General features: G+C 42.7%; 1 protein-coding gene across 10 annotated transcripts in view; it reads left to right on the top strand.

Moving 5' to 3' along the window:
• The window catches only part of LOC126919089 (dystrophin, isoforms A/C/F/G/H), a 434,304-nt gene that overhangs the window by 67,445 nt on the left and 343,061 nt on the right, over positions 1-23,798 (top strand). For all 10 annotated transcript variants that reach the window (XM_050727761.1, XM_050727759.1, XM_050727760.1 and 7 more), the window contains 2 exons: positions 8,137-8,348; positions 16,639-16,737. In XM_050727761.1, the coding sequence (XP_050583718.1) occupies positions 8,137-8,348; positions 16,639-16,737 (311 nt within the window). The remainder of the gene's footprint in view (positions 1-8,136; positions 8,349-16,638; positions 16,738-23,798) is intronic.

The raw sequence follows: 23,798 nt of genomic DNA, 5'->3' as shown, positions 1-23,798 counted from the left end.
TGAATTAAATTAACTTAAATTAAATTACCTTAACCAGTAGAAAAATTCTTGAACCGCCAGATCCACGTGAAATTTTACTTAAAAGTGGCTACGTAAAAGTTTGCTACGAGGGATATTCATAACGAAAACATCGTAGTAACAAAACTCATTTGTTACACGACACCTTAATACCGAAACTCTCTAGTTTACGCAAGGTAAAGTCGGGTGAAGGTAATAATGTGCCGAATATGTTGCCGTTAGGACACGCGAAGAGGGTAGTAAAGTACTGGTAAATATTTAACAGGTATACAGTTGGAACCCAAATTAAAATCGAAATAATGGAACAAGTACGACTAATAGCCTCTTATACCAACATGCGCGTGCCTCTAGTCGTTATATTTATTTTCTTTTTGGATCTCTTTCTGTGTTTATGCGATAAATTTTTCATTAAATCGGTTACCCGCGTTCTCACTTGGTTCCATAAAGTTAAACGCCAAACTGTTGAAAAAAATATAACGAGCCACTTAGTCTCGTTTTTCTCCTTATGAATTTTTCAATCCCGTTTAACCGTCGATTTCAGCGTTAATATCTTTTTCCAATTTTCAGCGTGTTTTTTTCGATTCTTTATTTTGCTCGATTCGAAGTTTAAACATTTTGCACGTTTAGACGAACCGACAGACAGGCGTGCGCTCCCTCACGCACGTAAACGCGCGATGATAATCTATATTTTATACCGGTGGAGGAGTAGAGGCAGAACGAGCTCGTCGTAACGGGAATCCGTCGGAAGATTTACTCGACGTTACGAGAGAGTTTTACTGAAAATCACGGGAAACGAGGGCAAGCATTAACGGCAAGCCGAAGTTTTAAGCTTCCGTGAAGTTGGTATTCTTGGTAGGAAGCGTGCGGACGCTTTATTTTAATTCACGGTCCGGCCACAGTTTCTAGCTACGGCTGCTTGTTGTTGCGGACACGCGGAGAAGAGCTTTCGCCTCTCGGTTTATCCACGGAAATCTTTTAATCCTGTCCTGCCTGTCCTCGTTCGTCATGATTTTATCGATTCATTTACATTCGCATCGTCGACGGATATCTATTTGTTTTATTGACGGCGATTTGTCTGGCTGAACGGTTACGGGCCACGGCAATGCATCGCGCTTTTCAGCGCGGTACGATTTACGAGCTTTGTTCGACGTTCGCGACTCACAATACGCGTCTAGCTAATTACTTTGATTCGTTAATGGTCATACAATAGCCAGGGTTGAACCGTTCGTCGATGCGTGTATCACTTTTCAACCGGTGGTGGTGCATAAAATCGGACTACGTTCTCGTTGTTGGTTCTCTTCCGATCGATCACCTCGTGATTTATCGTTCGTTGTTCGTCATTGAAAAATTCGAATAAATGTCTGGAACGTTTTAACGGAAGCGATCTGCGTCTCGCGCGATTAGTTGCTGGCCGAATTTCGCTATACGTTTCTTGTCCCGTGTCGGTTTCATCAGGATGATGTTCGACGTATAAACCTTCTCTGCCGATTAAAATACAGACTTCATAACGGCGTGACAGGTGTTGCCTCGCCACGCCACGCGAATTCGTCGTGATTTATCGTTGTAAAATATTTTGAAAATTTTTTCCCGCCGCTATTTTTTCACCGGTCCGTTCTCTGTGAAATACACGGATCGACTCTATCGCCGACGCTGGGAATTAAACGCGTTAATTTTTAGACGGCAACGACGCGTTCCCGCCGCTGAGCCTTCATTCGATTTTCCGCTTGGTTTTCTTCGCCGCTTAATAGCGACTCAAACGCGAACACCGGATACGCTGGCTGCCTCGAAATAGCTTCGACTTCTTTTTTTCCTTCCAATTCTTTCGCTCCCTCTATCGTTCCAACTCTTTCCTCTTTACAATCACGTACGATAATTAACACATTTGTACTTTCATTCTTCGAATTTCATTACGATCCCGTTCTCTCCCTCGTCCTTTCCTCCTTTCGCATTTACGCTTCTTTGGCCTTCATATATGTTACGTTTAATCAATTTTCTCCCCTACAGCAAACACGATATCGTTCGTACACCTTTGTGTTTATTACGACTATGGTGATGTAAGAAAACAGCACAAATAATGGCAAGTTCCAAGATAGAAGAAAAAACAGCGTTTTCAGCCATTTTTCTTTGTTCTTCGATTTATAGAGTACATCAGTAAGGCTTCTAAGCAATCGAAATCTTATATCCACGTGTTCTTATAACAAGAATTATATTTTGTAATTGTAGCTTACAATAATAATAATTGTAACTTACCTCTCTGGTTGTATAACGCTGTATACCTGAAAAATAAAATATTCCCCAACTACGATATGGCGACTAAAATCGAATATGAAAGTCTTTGGAAGCAAACAAACAGCTGGGGCGCGTGTTGAATACGAGGGTTGTCGCGTTTAGCGAAACGGAAGTCGAGATTGTCGAACGATTGGGTTCCCGTTTGCGGAGCACGATGGTCGAGCTGGCCATTGGTGGAAGAGTGTCGGTCGATGGCGTCGCGCAATCTATCACTCTCATTCATCGACTATCGCCATTTTCTTCAACTATTCTTTACCTTGCTTATCCTGGGAAACCTCGTGACTCTCTGTCTCTGTGTTCTCGTCAAGGTTCGTTCCTCTGGTTCCCGGGCTCTGCTGTCGCATCACTTATCCCCCATTGGTGGACAGATGGATAGACGAACGGACGGTCGAGTTAAGCTCGCGGCTCGGTTTTTCCTATTTTTCACCAGAAAGCGAGCTTCAAGTACTTTGGTCGCTTTCTCCGGTCGATTCTTCCGGCTGGGCCTCCTCGACGGAATAAGACTACTGCCAGCGAGAATTGATGTTTCTCGCTGCAAATTCGTCCTATTTTTCACCGTGTACCACCCCACGGCACTTATCCCGGCGGACCTAGCAGCCGCTAACAAGGGATTTCTGCCTCTCTTTTCCTACCTTTCTCTCTCGCCTTTTACCTTTTCCGATTCTTTCTCTCGTCTCTGTTTTTCGTGTTTGTTCAGCCACCGAGCTACAGTTCGTCTTCTCCACGGTGCTCCTCGTACGCGCGGATAAATCGCGCGTCGCAACAGTCTTTCTGTTGTTACAAATAGCGTCCAGAGGATGGCGTCGAACGCTGTCCAGATCGTTCTCTTTAATTTCGAAACATTCCCGTCTGCGTTCGATCATTTCATGTTTGCGTAATAGGATGGAAAATTCGAGGAACGTAAGTTAGAATTAACGTAAATGTCGGAAGAAGCGCGTGATATCACGATGGTAATTTTTTGACAACGAGATAATCGAGGAGATTGGAAGAACGTTTCCTTGTTGCGCGATTTACTCGATCGTATGTACGAAATCACGTAGTTGGTCGGAAGTTGCGGTTGTATCTATGAGCATACGGTGCCGCATCCACGCAGGAAGATGGATTTTTTTGTGCGACAGCCACTCGGTTAGGTGCGACGCGGCAGTCGACGCTTCTTGTTAGCTTTGATAAAGAGCTGACGTGTTTTCAAAGACCACCGTTGGCCAGGCGTCTGATTCCCGTTGACGGTACACCAGTTGGAAAAGTTCCACCCTTGTCGCCGTTGTTGAGAGAGCAATAACTCCCTGTTGGCAGCTGCTGCGGCGACAAGTGTTACGAATGTCCTCTTCAGAAAGACACCCTCGCTTTCAGTAGCGTTTCGTGGACCAGTCCCTCGCGTTACAGATTCCGAATTAAAGGGGAAGGGCGTGTGGTCTCGTAACGAATATCGTATGTAAAATATTCCATCTTGTCTCGTGTTTTGACAAGATACGATTACTACACGGCGTTCCCTAATTGGACAGATCGGATAGAAATCGGCTCGAACTACTTGAGATTCCACAACCCCAAACTATTCCCGATTCGCAAGACTAGCGCCAGTCAAACAGATCCCTCGCATGACAAATGTTCCCCATGGGGGTGGTATTTGATTTATTCTATCGAAGAGCGTAACACACGCTCCGCACGTACGTACACACGACATTTCTCGCGCAAGCGAATTTTTTTCCGCTTCATTTCGCGCAGAGGAAAAAATATCATCTTGCGATACGAGTCACGTATGAGTGTACGCGTCAGCCGCTAAAGCCCCTAAAGAACAAAAGGCGAGGAGAATTTTAAACGGCGTTCGCGCGTTCCGTTTCTTTCTGGTGTAGCGGGATTTCCTTCTCGATTAGCATAATCTAACGGGACTACGGGCCGTGTAGGGATGGAAACGAGAGATGGTGCGCAGACTTTACGCGAGCATCGTTATTATGTATTTAGCGTGTAACTCAAGTAGCGCGACTAGTTCAACGACTATCCAACTTCGGAATGCGAAAAGGACTTAGTGGTACGAACTTATGACGCAAGTTCGAGGTATACTTGGAGGTATACTTGGAGGTTTGTACACGGCGAGTCTCTCTCTTCTGTCTTGCTGGCGCTTCGCAGGAAGTTCGTCTCTCGTCCAAGGGCGGAGAGAAAGCGCGGGGTACAGGTGCACGCACGCAAATACGGACGTGCAGTGCATCATGGAGTTTCCGCGTTACCCCATAAATCGCACGACATTGGTCCGTCGTTAATTTCGCTGTTTAACCTCCGCGTCAGGAATAACTATGTCTGACACCTACGTACGAGCGAGTTGTTGCTCGAGTCTACGATGTTTTAATCGCAATTTGACGCTTTTTACCAGACGAATTTATTAATCAATCGGATGCATTCGAACGAGTAACGACGCAGAATACGTACGATTATGCGGAGTGGTCCAGTGCTGTTACCGAGCTGGGTATACCGTGGAAAGATATCGAGAGAATATATATGGTAATAGGAAATTTAACGTTCGGATTATAAATTTATGACGCGCGGTAACCTCTAACTGCAGATTCCAAAATCGTCGATATTGCTGCATTCGGATTTCGTGTTTCTGCAATTGCTAGAAGCATGCAAGATGTTCTCAATAAAACGGACTATTATTGACTTTTGTCGAGACAGAACAACGACATACATCTATTTTTCGTATTATGTTATTTTTGTTCTAATCGGTCGAGATTTCTAAAATCCTGGGTATAAAGTAGATTTCGTTCGTCTGTTTCTTCAATTATTCGTTAATCTTCATCCTTTTTATCAAAGTTTTTATCAAAGAGCTTGGGAATATCCTCGGCAGGCGTTGCAAAAGTTCTCGTAAACTGAAATAAATTATCGGCAAATATTTGACTCTCGGCCAGGAATTCGAGGCGGTAAAACGAATTCGATCTTCGTTTCAGCGAAAAATTAAAAAAGGGGAAGGGACGGAGTCTCGGGGTGAGGATTTTGTTTCGCGATTAACCTGTTGGCAATACCGCGAGGAACGGACGTCGCTCTTTGGTCGCTTAAACGAAAGAAAGTAACGTTTTGACGAATACATTAAGATACCGTCGCTTGAGAAATATTTCTTCGTCCGTGAAAGTTCTATGGCTCATGAGTAATTACGCGAGCAAACGAGTTTCTGTCGTTCGTCTCGACCCTTAAGCTTCCCTCCATCTTCTCTGGCTTCTGTTGCCGACTGCAGGCAAGAACGTAACGAAATTCAGCAATAAAACTTGCCCTCTCCCTCGGTTGTTAAGATAATGTCATGGGACTGTCGGGTAATACGAGAGCCCGGCGAATAAAAATATAACGGCTTTTGCAAAAGTGGATTCCGACCAACTCCGGTGCGTAATTTACGATCTCCAGAGGCATATTTTCGCGTATCAGTCGCGTTCGAGATCCTCTGCAAAAGCCTTAAACGTTTTGATATCTACCGTAATCGAGAACAGAAAAGTCGTATCTTTCTCGTACAACGAATCTTTAAGGTGATTTTTTATCTTTTGGTTATTTCAGTGTACGTTTAGAACCATGTTCACTCGATACTCGCAGGTTCTTATCAGCCTCTCTAAACCTTTTGTTCCAGCTTGCATCCGTACGGTAATTTTTCTTTCTCGATTAAATTGCCGAATTCATTGTGTTTCTCGAGTTTAATCCTGTTACCGACTTGGAATATTTATGTGCCAATTTCGTCCTCTTTTCAACGAACAAGAAGGCTTTTAACATTTAAAGCGATAATTATTTTACGCTTACCTTGAGCGTGACATTTTTCGACGACAGAAAACGAACACCTTGTGCAACTATAATTGTCTAGTTATCTGCGCACAAAGCGAGAAATGTCATACTTAACCGAGTGCTCTTTCAAAGTATGTTGGTTGACGAAATTAATTCGGTTGAACGCGAGGCCCATCTACGAAAACCGTAGACACGGGAAAGCGATTTCTTGAAGTTTTGCGACCGAAGCGGGCGGCAATAAAGCGGTATCAGGAGGCTGGTTTGCTGCTCGATTTATTCTCATTATTCTGAGTTTAATGCCATTGCATTCCGTTCCGACCGCGACTATACGTACGTCTAAATCTGAGCGAGGAGATGCGGCGAAATTATTAGCGAGAAAATTTCGCGGAAGATAACAAACGAAGGGAACTGCTGGCCACCATTGGAAGATTCGTCTAATTGGACCGGCTCTTGAAATGTTATTCCACTGAAAGTGGGACGCAAGCGGAACGGAAATATTTTCAACCGTTTCGATCACGAGGACAGTAATTTATGGAATTTCGAAGGAGCTTTCAAGTTGCGCGAAGCGGGCGTTGCAAATCGACCGCCACGAAAACGAATCCAACGAAAGTTTTCAATTACATTAGAGCCGAGCATATTAAACGCATCTTCGAAGAATCTTCGCTCGAGATCCTGACGCGAACTCTGTCTCCCCTTTTCTCCTCTCTCTTGCTTCCTTTCTCGCGTCTTCCCGCTAACTCGATCCGAAGTGAGTTCGGAGGGTAAACTTATAAACTATGAAAGTTACTTTCCTATTCAATGAATTGACCGTACCTTCGGTCCGGGTACGTGCTTCGAAACCGAGTTTCGTTTCGACTTCCTGCAGGCCCCGAGTTTCGCTCCCTCTTTCGTCCCTATTATCTATTGCCGCGCGTGAGAAAGAATACAATGTCGCCGGCCGACCGGAAAATTACAAGTTTTCTTACTGTGGCGCCGGTCCAGCCGAATCCAGTCTCCCGTCACGATCGACGAAATGGGTCACGATGGTTTTTAATACGTCTTGCTCCGGTATAATTCACGCGCGAGACCGGCCCCGAGTGCTACGTGGAATTCGCGTGGCGGATATCGATACTGCTTGACGAAAATATCGATTGGCCGCGAATAGCCTCAGATTAATGGCCAAAGACTTGCACGAACTTTATTACGCGATTTTATTATTACAGCCGTGGATGTAAGTGTAGCGGCACATGATTTAGAAGCAAATCGAATCATCTTGTTGTTTTATCCTGGAGTATTAAGACCGTTAGAATTCAAGTAATGTAAACGTCGGGTTAGGACAAATTCGAATTTTCCGATCCTCCCCCGACCAGTATAAATGAACAAACACGTTCGCGGACAACTAGAATATAGTACGGTATCGAGCGAGTATTCATAGAAATCAACAGCTCTAACGGGTATCTCCGCAATGCTTATATCAAGTGTATGTATGTCTATTTAATTATTCGAAATACATATAACGAGCTGTGACAGCAATAATTTGCTCTCATTATTTCGCACTATCCATAAGCGGTTAAACCTCTACATAAGTATTTCGTAGGAGTAGCGTGGGATCGAGAACTGAGTGAATTTTTATACCGCAATGTAGGAGAGTGATTTGGACAATGGACGAGCAGTCTAGATCGCATAGCGTCGTTACGACGTGGATTGGATCGCGAGATATGATTTCGAAACCAAAGCTGATTGTATTGGAATCGACGACTTCGTAGTCGTTCGGTGGGATAGTTCTTGGTGGCTCGTTTATATCGGTTTTCACTTTTCCGCGGTTTTCGATGTTGTACGTTCCTCGATGTTTTCATTCGGCCGTCCAAGAGCCTCGCTATTAATTTACAGATGATTTATTGTTTTTCGAGAAATCGTCAATTCGGTTTACTCTTGATATCGTTAATTATGATTGATTAACGATTAGGTTAATCGATATATATTGTTAATATCAACGTAAATTACGTAGAGAGAAAATTATCGTTTCTTAAGCTTTTATATCGTATTCTATTTTGTACTTAATGGGACTTACTTAATGTACTTTTGGTTTTTCTGTTACAGAAGTGGAAAAAACTGCAGGAACTGCACCGGGGGCATCGGGTGCAACTGCAGGGGGCCCTCGGGGGTTGACACCTTCCCCTGCCCCCTCGACACCCTCGACCCCCGTTACTGCCACTAGTCCTTCGGTCTATACCACCTCGCCCTCGTCCTCGCCTTCGCCTTCTTCCTCACCCTCCGCCCTTGTAGCCGGCTTTGACAAATCGGTGCTGCAGGTAAGACTTTAATCCTAATTATTCACGTAGCAATACACATTTAGGGTGACTGATTTGATACAAAACATTCCATACCCGAAACAGCAAATATTTCACTTTTCCTCACTAGATAACCGAGAAAATTCTGTTTCCTTCGCGACGAAAAAGAATTACATGGTAGATACATGGCAAAACGTAATTTCATTTACCGAAAGACTCGTTCTTACTTCGAAGAATGCTTTGTCTTACATTTTTCTATCCTTCGTTTCGTTTTATATGAAATATATTATACGACGAACTATATAACGAAGCTCCATACACGAGAAGAAAATATATATTAGCAATATATAAGTTTCTGAATAACAGTTCCTAGCGGACCGATGATACAGACGATAAATCGCTTCTCGGTGATAACAACTATTACGTAACGTTCTCTTTAAAACATCGAATCGTCGATAAGATTTTCATGTGCTCGTAAGCGTCCGCGATATTTATACGGCACTCGTTTAGACGTTTTGTCGTGGATCGAGGAGGGTGGAAAATTTTCGAAAATTCGCCGCGTAAAACGATAACTACCCCTTGTAAATAGCGTGGAGCAACAGGCTGTATCGCGGAACAAAGAGACACCGTCTCCTGCCCCACAGGATCGGAACGATAACGTCCAAAGAAATATGTTGCCCATTAACCTGGCTAATAATCGCCGTGAATCGATATCGTTCGCTGACCGTCGAAAGGAAAAGAATCGACCGTTCTAACTCGCGTAACGTACCAGTTTCACGTTTAATTCGATATGTTGTCGCGCGAAGCACGATCTTAACGATGGCTTGGTCGTTTTCGTTGATGACGAGTACGGAACAACTTTAGGGGTGAGTTTCCCGGTGTAACAGTGATACGACGGTGGTAAGGTTAGTTACGATAATGCCAGGAGTCGGTGTAGCCTCGGGCATCTTGGCTAATTAAAACTCATAAATTACGTGGAAAGAGAGTGATGAGAATATAGCAACGTAACGGATGGACGTGCCTGAGGGTGCGCAAGGGTACCACTTGCACAAAAACTCTAAATTTCCACGAGTTCCGTTGTCTTCCTTACGTTTCTTCCGATCTTCTTAACGATACTTTATGGAATTTAACTTTTCTTTCATTTTGGTACACCTTCTTTCCCTTTAGGTACACCGGTTTTATCTTAATTTCTACTATTTCTACCGCTCGTATGAAATATCGTTTGTCCAAAGTTTGAATTTACGATTGCAAAAACTGGCATGGGGACATAAATTTATCATTTGGGAAAAGTTAAAGATTAAAAAGAGTTACATTTTTCGAGACTTGTATTATATATTATTATGTTATATCTTTTCTATTCCATTCGACTTATTCCAGATTCGCTAATTTTCATAGGTCTACTATAATGAAGCCAGTTAGCGATTAGAAAAGTGCATCGAACGTGCGTAGAAATCGTCGGGATCAAGCGATATAGAGCTTCGTAGAAATTACGTTTAAATCTTATTTGAAAAAAAGAAAAAAAGTAAAAAAATATGACGTTTCGTACTCATCAAGCTAATAGAACGATTAAAGAGATGTTTCTAATGGGAACGTACGGTAATGTTGTTGGAGTTGACGCGTTTAGAGACAAACGTTATTTAAAATCGCGAATGCCGCCCTTTGGATGCGCGTTTCGCGAAGGCACACACACGGACGTTGCGGTGGAATTCGAGTCGGGCAACTAACGGCACTGGCTCGGTCGGGGACATTTAAATTCATACGCCGTGGCAACGGGCAATCTGCTCGCAGAAATAAGGGGTAACGCGCGTTCCATGCTTCTCAAAGTAGGAGGGTCAGTCTAACTGGATAGCGGAACGAGTCGCTGAAATTAATTCTCCTTTCGATATTCGTTGCTCGGACGCCGATTGATTTCCATTCGAGTGGAAACGCGTTCCGAGTAAACAAAAATCTCACGGCGTGTGATTTTAATCGTGCGTTTCGACTGCTTACCCCGAAACATCCGTGTTTTTGAATACAGATATGTACTTTTAGGGAATATTAAAAAACCTGTACCCATATGCGCTCTACTGGTCAAAAGTTTGGAATCGCTGCTTTTGATAGAAAACAGGAATTTAGGAATTCTATCATCGTAGAAAATTTTAATAAAGCAAAGCACATCGTTATTCATAGCTGTAACGTTAAATTCAAATTACTAATTAATAGAAGCAGCACGAAGATATCTGAACGCTTACCGTATCAAATTTTTATAAACGTATTAATATGCCGCTCAAGTTACGAACAAAAGTCACAGTTTTAGATAGTTCAAGTGGAAAAAGCAACAGAGAATTTAGTTTGGCTGCTAGAGTGGAAAGTAGCTTTCTTCCCCAATTCCACGATCTCGAAAGAAGTAAACGACGAATTTGTCTATTTGTCTCGTGTCTCGAAGAAATCTCGCTGGTTCTCGCAGCATCAGCTACGATTATTTGTTGCGTCGAACGTTTCCACCTACGTAGTCTTACGTAGTCGGGAATAGCTGCGTCTGAAATATGCCGACAGCGAAAAATTTCGAAGGAGCACGATTCTGGCGGAATATTCTGCCACGGTCGGCATGAGTTCGGTTATCAGGGACAGGAATTAGATTTGTGTGACGCCGGTGGACAGCGCGGAGACGGCGCAGAGGAGCGCCGAACCGCTCGTGCAGCCGTATAACTCGGTCAATTTTATCGAGTTACTCTGCCGTTTCTCTGCCTTCGCGGCGCCCTGATCTTCATTCGTCCCATACTCGAATCTGGAACGTCTTATCGAAGTGGCTGCTCCGACAGGATGTCCGAAATTTCCTCGACACGACCTTCTCTTATAATCTCCATTTTCCTTCTCTTCGTTTCTTTTTCCATCGTCTTTCTTTCTTTTCTACTTCCACTTTTTTTTTTTTTTTTTTTTTAATCAGATTCCCTGTGCCGGAAAAGACCGCTCCTCTTTCAACCGAATTTCATATCTCTCCATTATGAAATTTTCGTTCGTCAGTCGCGCCACGTTGTACGATAGCCAGGTCCGTCGGCTTTATTACGTGTTTGTGCTACTGGCAGCGTTTGGATTCTATTTGTACAAAACGTATTCTTCGAGAAGTTTGCCTGTCTGCAAACAATGAAGTTGCTTCGGGCGACTTGTTAAAATATTGTTCGCCGGTTGAGTGACGGAACTACTTTTCTCACATTTTGTTTCGAGGCAATAAAGAGCGTTTCTTTTGGACAGATCTTCTATCGTGACTTTAATAACCATCCTGATCAAACAACGCGTCTGTGTAAAAGTCTCCCTTGACTTTTCACTCGTATCTTTATCGTGCCTTTTCGCAATATATTTTAACACTTTGTTTAAAGCTTGTACGATAGATTTTTCACCACGTTTGAAGAAATACTGTCTTTGAGAGACAGTATTTGACAGCCCCTGTTTATAAGGAGCGCATTAACATACTAAAACACAGGTATCGTTTCTATTTACTTCATTTTCGGCGCAATTTCTTCGCCCTTACCGTCATCCTCCCTTGTCCTTTTGTGAGGTTCCTTTGTGCAACGATCCATGTACCGATTTATCAAGCTCCTTTTAACTCGTACCGCGTGCTATATTGTTGCCGCCTGTTGAGGGTACTTTGCACGCTCGCGCATTTCTTCCTTTATCTCATGTAAATGTGTCGCGTCGCTTCGACAATTGTCATTTACGTGTTCGGGGTGTAACCTCCTAAATAACGTTCGACTAACAGGAATATCTTGATACTTTGAACAACTTTTGCTTTTTTAATCTTTATTATTTTCTTAGATAACTTCCTACAGATACGGATGTAAAATGTTCGTACGTGAAATAAATTTAATTCGGTAGAAACCAATTGCGTAAATTCTGTACGCGTTCTATATTTCTTCATCGATCCTGAAGTGGAAGCGAAAATCCAGGTAGGGTCGGTTAAAAGTTTAGGCTTCTCTGTGCCGTAAACTTTCTCTTCGAACAAGTGAAACTTGGCATCTCCAAAAATAGCGTTCTAAATTCGAAACTCGGCGTCCTTAATGGAGACACGTTTGCGCCAGTTTCGTTGAAAGCGTGTCCTCGTGTAGATGGGCGTGTGACACTTTACAGCTTACATAAGCGAATTTCTAGTCGATCGGCCTAGATAAAAATTCGTAATTATCTCGGTCGGATAGCTTTTATTGTCATCTCTGCTCGTCTATTGTGTCGATTGTATGGTACGCTTTTCCTATTTGCCGAGTCAACAGTCAGACTCGAGGCTCGGTCCGACGTCATAACAGCTACCTCCCTTCTTCCATTTCCGGCTATGCTGTCTCGCTGACAAGTATTGTGCTGTTTGCATAAAGCGACGAGAGGCTTCGAGGTAACGAGACTCGAACAGGAATCGCAGTTGCCAATGAAATTCCATTTTGCCCCGTGTTAGGCCTCGTTTCGTGCACGCTACGCTACTTACGGAATTGATTAACTCGGCCGTCATTGCCTCTTCAGACCGGTTTCTCTGTGCAACCAGGAAAAAAGAAAGACGAAGAAACGAAAGACAAACAAAAGGGTACCCCTCGCGAGAGGAAAGTAGGTTGCAGTATTTTTAAACGGGCTCGATTTAAGACTCAATTTATTCGCGTTACGTTTGTCCATACCGAAGTTTTTAAACTACATTTTCCATTCACGACAAAGAATGCGATATAGAGAGGTACGCGTGTTCTTTATATCGACGTCGGGATTTCGTCCATCGGCTTCCTTCTGGCCACTCTATCCTTCTCGGTCGTGCATCGTGTTTCTAGACCGTAGCTACTTTCCATCGTAGTACGTACAAAACCTCGTTTCTGTGTCTCCTGGCGCAGGAACTATTTTGTAGCACATTTTCCTTTGAGGAGGCCGTGGTATCTAGCTTATTAGATTCTTCTTGGTCGTCTCGGCGACATGTTTTCCTATTTGACGCGCATGGTACCCTCGTGTATTCGCACGTTGCGCAAGCCCTGTCAACCTTTCCTCTATATTAAATTCGCTCTGGTCCTCGATTTACCTTCGTTTCGATGCCATTTCGTTGTTTCCTTCGTTCCTCGTTATTTGTTGCTTTAAAACGTTCGTATTTCGAAGCTAAAAAAACGCAAGGCAGCCAGGGGATGGAAAGGAATTTTTTTTTTTTATACGAGAGAACAATTCATAGAGAAAGTAAAACAACGATGGCGAACGATGCGGTTGGAAGGGCGCTCGAACGTTGGAGAAGAGTCGTTGAACTTTTCACGCAGAAGTACGCCACGAATGCCGGGAAGTTTCGGCCGTTTCGTCGGAAGGAAACAGAGACGAAACGCGATCGATCCGATTCCTTTCGGTTCGAAGCGAAAATAATTCCAATTTCATCGAGAAATTTAATATCGATACTCCGTCGATATAGTTGGCCGGTGTTTCCTTCGCTATCTCGAGGATTCGAGATTCATCTTTTAGCGTGTTCCATTAACAATCCTCCGACAGTTCTGCTGCAAATGCGCGAACTATTTCTCGTTATCTTATCGAATCCTCGGGAATTATTTCCGAATTCTTCTCGCTTGGAGAAAAATACGGCCGGTCGATCGAAAGGCTATCGAATAAAATGGATTCTGTCTATTTTTCATCATCCGTCGAACCCTGTATCAATTCGGCACAGCTGCGTTTATATTTCAAATTAAGCCGTTCGTTTATTTCGAGTGATACGGACGTAACAAGTGGAAGAGGCTCGATATAGGTCAGGCCGAGCCACGATGATCGTTCGACTTTCAGTATTTTTAATTCTGTCGTCTTGTTATCGTTTACGCGAATACGGATAAAATTTTCTGAAACGTCGATCGTCGTTCGTTGTTTTACGTCAACGCGTTTCCATCACGGCGATCGAGCAACTTGGAGGAAGATTTTAAACACGATATCGCTGTTACGAAGCAAATTTGATTTCAATTGTCCTCGTATAGTACGTGCAGCTTTGTTCGTCTAGCTTTACGAGAATGTGTGCTCGTGGTAAACGTTCTGAAGCGTGCACCGAAGAGAAAGTTAGTCAAGAGTGAACTGTATGACGAAGAAGCCAAGAATGTTTGGAGTCAACACGAAAGAAAGCAAGAAAGCAAGAAAGCAAGAAAGAAAGAAAGAAATTGTAAAAAAATATTTGCCTACAGCTTGCAGCTGTTACTCGTATTGTTTCCTTCGTCAATCATCTTCGGAATTTTATGTTGCTCTGAAATTCCGTACAACTGTGTATGTGCGACGATAATCATCGTTCCACCGGGCGCATTTTTCAGCGGGTCAAATATCAAATCTACTGTCGCGTGAAAAGTCTGCTGGCATATATACGAGGACTGGCAGGAATATTTTCTTGCTCGTGTATACATATATATTCTTTCACCCTCCTTGGTTGTGTGCTCCCTCGGGACTGTCGGGGGACGACGTCTAGGCCTTTCATTTTCATCGGGCTTCTCTCGTCGAGGCTTTTCAAGAAGGAAGGGGAAAAAAAGTACGCCGTGAAGAAAACCACATGAGAGATATGATCGTTCTTCGACAACATGCACTTAATCAGGTCGGCTTTATGTGGAAGCGGAGGGCTAAAGTGAAAGCCAGAGAGGAAGGACACTGGCTCAGATACGAAGCTCCGACAGACTGGTCGAGGGGGGAGAAAATGTCGACTCGAGCGAGACCTTAATTTCCTGTAGCATTCCGGCTTATCTCTTTCGCGATTTATCGACCTACCCCGAAAGTTACACGCTCACGACTCGCAGAAACATTGCTTGTCCTCGAACATCCGTTTCCTGGCTGCGTTACCCGGCATCCGAAGTCGATTATGATTGTTCGTCCACTTTTTAGTGGCTCGTAAACGTCGTTTCCTTTTTAGATGGAGATACGTCCGCGTTGCCTTCAGATCGGTAGAATTTTCGCAGTATAAATTATTTCGCGGGTCCTTTGCGAGCAATGTCGCGCGATCTTTTTCAACAGTTGATCTAAAAATATCGAAAAATAACGTCATAAGCTTATTAACCGTTCTTACAGAGACATCGAAACCGAGTGGAAATTAAACTTTATTTTTCTCGATCTGGAACGACGGTTCGTTCCACGAGCGTGGTTCGATATTACGAAGCAAGAGCGCAATAAATACGAAAAATACAATTAACGAAGGAAAATTGTACATCGCAGGTCGTTCAACCTTCGTACGCATAACACGGTCTATCGAGCACGTTGAGTAATGCCTGTTGTTCTCGTACCGATAAAAGCGTACAAGCTATTCGTTAATCCGATGCAAAGAAAAACTGTATGGCCAAACGACAGCTTTGTCTCGGCGCATCCAATTCGATATCAAGCTTTCGAACGTTCCTGTCGCATTTTTTCTAGACATCGAATGGAGTAAATCTTTCGAGGTGGAACAAAAAAGTAATTATGCGTTTGGAAGCTCGCGGTTTTCTATACCGATTCCGACATCGTACCAGCATATCGAATGGCTCGTCCGTGTTATCGAAGCGTTTTTATTGCTCGCCCGAATGGAACTGTAATTAAGCAGTGTATCCTTGATATTTAATTATGCGCGCTGCTGCTGGCTTTCACGGAGAAAAATTATTGTCTGTTATTATTGAAATGCGAGGTATTCGCGGTGAAATTTTCGTTTTATGATAATCTCGTTACCAGAGACAATGTTTCGTAATTATAGGAACAATGCCCGAAAGACAATGAGACGTGGCGCGCTAATGTTTTTGCTGTAATAACCGTGTATCGGTACGTTCTCCCTGGTCTCCTGCCTGATATCAGGAAACTGAGCGAGCCACTTACGGACAGGCACTCCCAGCTAATTTCCGGTTGTAAATACTCGATTCGGTCCTATCCTGTTCGCATCCCATTCCCCTCTGATCGATGTCTTCTTTCCGTTTCCATTCCATCACTTTCCAATATTTTTATTCCAACGGGGAATTTCTACGCTCTAGGGTAAAATAACCTTCTTGTTCATCTAAAAACGTATACAGAGTATTGGGAAAAAATACGATAAGTCACATTCGCCGTTTTTATTCCACGGAATTGGTATTAACGTTCGGAATAATTACGGCAATTTAGAAATCGGTCTTGCGCTATCGAAATTGTTCTCTTCAAAGCTTTTGAAATATTAAGATAATCGCTTACTTTGATAATCACACCTTTGGATTTCACAAAACTTCGTCAACTTTGTCAGCTACCGTTTTTAGAAGATTTTTATGTTCTGATACAACCTAACAGGTTGTTTTTATTTTTAATTGTAGGAAACTGAAAGTACGACAAGTATAATAATAATAAATTACAATAGAAGTATAACGATGATATCTTATCTCTGTTTCAGATACGCGACTGGTTGACGGTCGAAGAAGAGATGCTGCGAAAACAAGCCGTGGTCGTCGGCGATGTCGGCGAAATTATGGAGGCGCTTGATAAACAAATGGTAAGTAGATTATCGTCGCTCGCACGACAAATTCACGATTCATTTTAGATGCGTAAGTTCTTCGTACGTGCGCCGCGCCGTTCTTGCATTTTACATGGCGTCCAGTAGCTTTATGTTCGTTTTCGTTTGCTCAAAGTTTTGGAAAATAGTTTATAAATATTTAACGATGCTTGGTGTATTCGTTGAAAATCTTCACTCGTTTAATCTTCCTTCTTAATCTAAATTCTATAATAGCCATTCTATTATTATCGCAATGCAAATTCTAAATAGTCAGCTGTGTAAAAATCTCCTAAAAATTTCATCGTAGATTTATCGCACCTAAAAATGTCATTTTTCTCCTTTATCTTCCTCGATTATTTTACCAATCGTGCCAACCCCACGTGAATGCAGAGAACTAAGAGTTCCTACGTCGGCAAAGGCATGATCTGCAATATCCATGAGGGGATTGTAAACGAGCAGCTTCGTAGCTTCAACCCTTATCTGTACTTGGAGGGTAAAGCGAGAACCTCTCTGCGTTATCAACGCGGAGTTTCTTCCCAGTTTGTCGATCGACGATTGTTGCACGGTAGTTTCAACGGATCCTTGTAAGCAAGGGTGCGATGGCGCTTTCTCGGTTTTCCGAGGGTTAAAGGTGGGGGTTTCTGGGGGTTTACTGACCGGGAAAACCCTGACATTGGCATTGGCATTAAGGGTCCAATGAACGCTGCCACGCCTTCCTATTTGTGCGTCGACGATACATTGTTGCTTCACGCGCAATAGTTATGCTCAGACTATTGATTACTCGTCCGTTGATTTGTTACGTTATCTCTCGTCCGCAAATTTTCCTCTTTTATTTTTGTTTATCTTTGGCTTTGTTGGAAAAAATATTTTTTAATATTTTTATTAATTCTCTGTTTTTCTTCGCAGTTTATTATTCTTTCCATGGTAAAATATCGAAACGGTATTTCGAAATGCTTTAGATCGAATAATTCGACGATATCAATGCAAATTTGTATTTTTATCCTTATAAAGGGATAATTACAATTTATGTGACGTTTGGTCTCTCAAAAGAACTGTCCTCTTCTCCGAAGCTCTAGAAACAAGGGCAGTGCGGGCAAAGGGAAATTCTAGGTTCGATTTCCCGTGTTTTACATTAAAGATCGCGTTGCTAATATAAACAGTTTTCAAGTGGAGCAAAGTTAACTTACCCCGTTTTCTTTCCGCGAGTTCTATTTATTTGTTCCATTGATCGTTTCCATAACGGTAGCGAGGGTGAAAGGACCCATAAAGTGTGCTTTGTGTAGTATCAATGGCCGGTCGTAATCTTTTCAGCTCGGAGCAAAGCGGTGTGGGTTGGTGTTCGATAAAACTCGACTGAAGGAATTAATTAAATCTTATTGGCAGTCCTTTCACGAATGCTCTCCTCTTCAATGGAGGCTCGTACCAGAACGAGTGCTTCTTCTATCTTTCGTCCTGTCCTTATCCAGATCGTTTTTTCCTCGATTCGAGAACACCGCCGGACAGGAAGCGATTGTTCCTCGACTCCGAGGATATTTCAGATTTTTCCGTCGCTAGTTCGAAAGCGCTGAGAAAGTTCGGAAGCGAGCGAAACGGAGGCCCCACGAAATTCGATTACCTTTGTATCTGTCGATGGATTTTGCGCGTGAAAAGAAAGAAAGCCTGTGTCCCATTCTTGATCAATGATAACCGGTTTCCACTGAAATCATATGGCGGCCCTTGTCTCGTTAAAGCGCCACTCGAATCGCTGGGACACAATTTCACAAGGACGGTAGAAAACAATGGGTCGGTTACGGCGGTGTTGTTATTGATTTCCGATTGGAGGAAGCCGGAGCAAAAGATATGGAGAAATGAAAGAGCCACCGAGTGGAAGAGGAAGGAAGAGATAGACAGAGAGTTGGGACGGAGGTTTTTCATAATGCATAGAGGAATATCAGCACTCTTTGAATAGTGCTGATTACTGGAATTAAAATCATTCGATTCGCGAATCTGGAGTAATTAAACCGGCGAGGAATAGAAGCACAGGCTTCTAAGGAAATACGTGATCGTACGCGTATCACTTTTTACGTCGTTTCTTGTCTCGTACGTCGAAATGATAATTTACTTATCCTACATAAAAAAAAAAAAAAAAATCTTAATTAAGTACCAGCGATAGATAGAAACGTGGGATGAGCGTGTATGTAAACTCTGAGTGTCCGAAGGCTAAATTGCAGATGGTCTTTGATTTGTCATTTAAAACGAGGAGGATGCACGTTCGAAGGTGCGTCGTCGACGTTTTCGTGCATATATTACGCTGCGTTGCGCTGCACCGAACTTCAGTCAATGTAACTGTGTCACTTTGGAAGAGCAGCGTTGAAATTCGAAAGCGTTAAAATTTGAGCGACTCGAACCACCGAGTTGGTCGGAATCGTCGTGTAATTTGAACTTGTAATTGGATATTAAATCAATGTCTCTGTAGAGTAAAACGGCAAATTATCGTCGGGTATATCGCTGAATATTACAACGGTTGTTTGCGCAGTCGTTTGATACAGTAACGATCGACTTTACGCGCTAATTAGTTTACCTTCGCAGAGAGACGCGATCATCGAATTACTATGTATATCCTCGAATCCTTTTCTACGTTATACAAATTACAAAGACCGCTTCTACATCGTAGTTGCAGCGGTATTCGCGTTAGTCATGTCTGTAATGCGTGACGTAACTGCACCATCCCTGTTCTCTGCTTTTCCAAACGTAGTAGTAGAAGAACATTCCTTCCATCCAATATTACAAGATCGTCGTTTTGCCGCGTCGAGTCGAGGCGAAATTTCCTTAAAGAGGTAGCACGGTCCGGTATCTAATTACGCGGAGTTTTGACGAACTTTCTCCGGCCAACTTCCACAACGATTTTCGCAATTAGTGTCTCGCTCGAGTCGGAGCCGGCTAAATTGAAATTACTTTCGAATTATTTCGATTCGAGCTTAAGGGAAAGAGAGAGGGAGAGAGAGAGAGAGAGAGAGAGAGAGAGAGAGGCACGAACAAAACGATATCCGGATGAGGCTATACGCTTCTACGCGCGTCACGCACGTCTGAGTCAAGTTCTCGAATTCTCCTTGCAAGCTGTTGCAGACTGGAACGGGATATTTAATTGCCGTTCCTTTTGTAGAACGTTCTCGCGATTACGAGCAAAGAAATGGCAAGTTTTTCCACGAAGGCCAGACGTGGTGGATGTTGGCGAGCTGAAGTCACAGTGCTCGATTTAGTTCGACCTCGTTAAAGCAATATCGCGCGAGGAACGTGCGCATCATCGCATTTTTCACGTCGTCGTGTGCATACTCATAAACGCGCGACCCATTTTTAATCCAACGTCAAAGGTCCTTTTTCGATCGATTTTTCCACCTCGTTGCGTTCTCTTTCCCTGTTTCTCGTTTTATTCCTCGTCCCTTTTTCAGTAATTGTGCAATTCAGTGACCTTTCCCAATTTTGATTATCGAACTCTAGCTTCTTTTTTTTATTGAAATTTGTCAACCTCCCTCGATCGATTTCTTGCTCTACCGATGAACTAAGAAAGATTTTAAGAGAAGAACCGAAACGAAATAATTGAAATTAAGAATTTCTCTTTATTCATGGATTATTTATTCCGTGCAATTCCGTGAAAGTTCGACAGGATTTTCGACTGACTCGATCAGCGTGTTTTCGATTTTTAATTCGGACCCGCGAAATTTGTCGATTTCGGGCCGGCACGTAACGATAGATCTACACGGTGATACAACAGTTTCAAAAAGCGTTCGTACAGATAAACTTGAATTTGACGCGCGACGTAAATAGAATTTGTATGGCGAGAGGCAGTAAAGTCACTTTGAGCGAAACGTTTGTTCTAATTGTTTCGCGTGTAAATCAAACACACTGTCCCTCCATAAATTGAATCGTACTCACAGACGTCTAACTTTGAATCGCGTATACAACAGGCAAGTCGATGTTACCCCGGCTCTTGTATTATTCAACGTGCCCAGGATTTTTATCCTTATCGCGCCTTTATCATATTTTCCGCTGTTTGCTTGCCAACCGGATACACGCGAATGAAATTTGATGACTCGCTACGAAGTAATATATTTATTGACGATAATCTAATATGAGAATTCCGGTTGATACAAGGAATTTTAGAATTTTAAACAATACCTTGACATTCCTAGTATACTCGAACAATTGTCACAATGGAATATATTTTGTTTAATTTTATTATCATTCGTATAAAGTCTCAGAAATAACATTCCCAAGGAGAATTATTTGGTCTTAGCATTCGGCAATTATAGAAGGATGGATTGCGTGTGCGCAGTGCGCATCTTCTTTATCCCCTCGACATCCGATTAGGTACCATGGCAGCGATAGATTCGACCTCGCGCCTGATAAATCGGAAATAACGAATGTTCTCCTTTGCTAAAATCTTTCCAATCCACTGGTAATACCGGATCTCTTTTTTTTCTTAAGAAACAAACAGTATTGAAAACTCTGGCGAGTTCAAAATTGTTTAAAATATCCGAAATAATACGTAAATCAATATCGGGTAATCCTGAGCGCGATAGCAAAATTTTCATTACGTTCGATCAAAAACATAAAAATAGAAAATACAGAAAAAGATACGAGGAAAATTGGAAATTATTTTCTGTTTGCAAGAATCAAACGCAATTTTGTTTCATCCTATCAAATTTTCAATTTCCAACCCTTCGGTAACGAAATTGCTGCGTCTGTTTTGGCGATGGTTTAAAGCGCTTACTAAACGGCACCCTCTGTACGCGAATTTTGTGCCCCGTAGGCTTTATACCCCGTAAGCCATAGAAGAGAGGATGATACATATATACATATACACACACACATATACATATACATATACATACATACATACGTACGTACGTAAGTATATAAAAATATATGTATATATGTAATGCTATTATATGTATATGTATATATGTATATATATAATACCGTTTCCTAGCTACCACAGATGCCCATGAAGCTGCGAATTTCAGTCAGTTTCTCGACGGGCTTCCATCGAAATACTCGCGGTGGAAAATCATGCGGCCATGTTTTATTAACCAGGAAAATTTTGATTATTCGTCAGTCGTGCTATTTGGTTCCACGTTTCGTCGTCCCCTGTTCTCTCTTTCGTAAAGCTGTTCATTTTCTCGGAACATATTTCCCGTGCCATTTTGCGTTTCTCCATAGATTGATTACGTTCGTTCGTTGGTTTAATAAACGTAAGAGCATTTACATGAACAACGAGTACGTGAACGAAGAGGCAACGATCGATCGCAACGAGACTGCATTGCTCGACGAATCGAACTGAACAGCCTGCAGAAAAACTCAGAAATCACCGACAGTTTCAAGATTTTTCGAAACCGCGATCGTTTCGGAATAAACGCTCGTCGTTGGAGCCTACCGCGATTTTAATTAATTCGACGACGCAATCGTGTACCGGAGCTGGTAAACTATTTACACGATATAATATCAAATTAACGTTCTGCTTTATCGTTACGCGCACCGGTGCTCGTTGTTCGAAATCGTTAAACCGTCTTTCTGATTAATTTACATTCCCCGTATATACGTACCGGGTGAACGAATGGAGAACGGCGCAGGTACCCGAAAAAGAAACAGGCCACGAAGTTGTTCGTATCGGCGCGTTCGTTATACTTGCATTAATGAGGAATTCGCGTGGTAATTGTCGGTGCTACGGATAACCGAAGTTGCCGCGCTAATTTGGCAATCGCTAACGAACCTCTCCGACGAATCTCGTCTCTTGCGTTTCTCACGGCGCGGCGTGCAACAACGCAACGCGTAGTTTAGTTATCGGCGCGTGAATCCGATAATGTGATTTTGACGAGAGGGCGCCAATGAAATTTCGCCGACGATGCGGCCAACGAAATATGTAGCAAACGAAACGAAAATCGATACAGCCTGCTGGCCGGCTCGCTGCTCCTCCTCTTTGCCGCGCTCTGTTCCTCGTGCTCTTCTTCGTCTCTTCGTCTCTTCGTGAATGGATGCGGTGAAACGAGTCGCAACCGCCCTACTCGGCCTCCTTTCCACCGGATAAGAAGGATCGTGGCTGATTTTCCCGTTGTTTCGATCGTTTTTATTCGTCGCGCGGTTAAATCGCGAAAGAAGAATGATTTTTCTCCTTTTAATCGAATTACGCGGACGAATTGGTTTAATCCCAACAGCGAGTTCTAATTTCGTTCGAAAGGATTTAAGGATCGATTTGCCCCCTCTGTTCTTCGACTCGTTATCGATGATTAATGGTTTTTTATCTGGTCGAAATTCAGTGGGATACGCGCCGATAAAGAAACGATGATCCGATTGGCCGATTTATTTCTCGATTGTTAGTATAATTTCTTATTATTACATTTTGTTATCTGTAACATTTTCATTATCTGGCGATATCGTGTCTAGTTTGCATTTATTTTTAATCAGCTTGAATATTCCTTTTCATAAACTGGCAAGTTAACATCCGCGTTTAATTTCATGCATCAAACTTCCTGATCCGAGAGCATTTCGTTTAAACGGTTAATCAAAAACGATTCGATTCGATAACGCGCGCAAAATCGCGCTCGGATAATCTGTATAGAATAATTTATCTGGAACATCGTATAATTATTGTCCGGTTAAATTCGATTAGAACAGCGTCGGTCGGATGATTAACTTAATATCCGTTTCATGGAATATCGATAGCGAGGAAATTTACATGTCCAACCTACTATTCGAACTTATCTATTATCCGGAAGAAATTCAAATTGATCTTGTTATCGTTGCGTCATTAGGTTGGATATCCAGCCTTCGAATATCCTCCAATTTTCCATCGCTCTATGCCTGTCTTGTCGGTATTCATTTAAAAGTTTTGACATTGCGGTAAGCCGCATTATCCGTTACCTCGACTGGTCCCGCAGAGGCCCACGCAGTTTGACTGGCTGACAGTCAGCGGTTTGACGTGTCTCGTCATTTCCAGTTCCCTCGCAGCGAAAGGGAATTTCTTCCTTCTAATATTCGAATCGCTTTGCTTTGTCGTATTTTCAAATCTAATCGTAAAATTGCCT

The sequence above is a fragment of the Bombus affinis genome, chromosome 8 (assembly GCF_024516045.1).
Source record: "Bombus affinis isolate iyBomAffi1 chromosome 8, iyBomAffi1.2, whole genome shotgun sequence".
Taxonomy (NCBI): domain Eukaryota; kingdom Metazoa; phylum Arthropoda; class Insecta; order Hymenoptera; family Apidae; genus Bombus; species Bombus affinis.
Note: the sequence above shows the minus strand (reverse complement) of the source record. Positions and strands in the feature narration are given on the sequence as shown.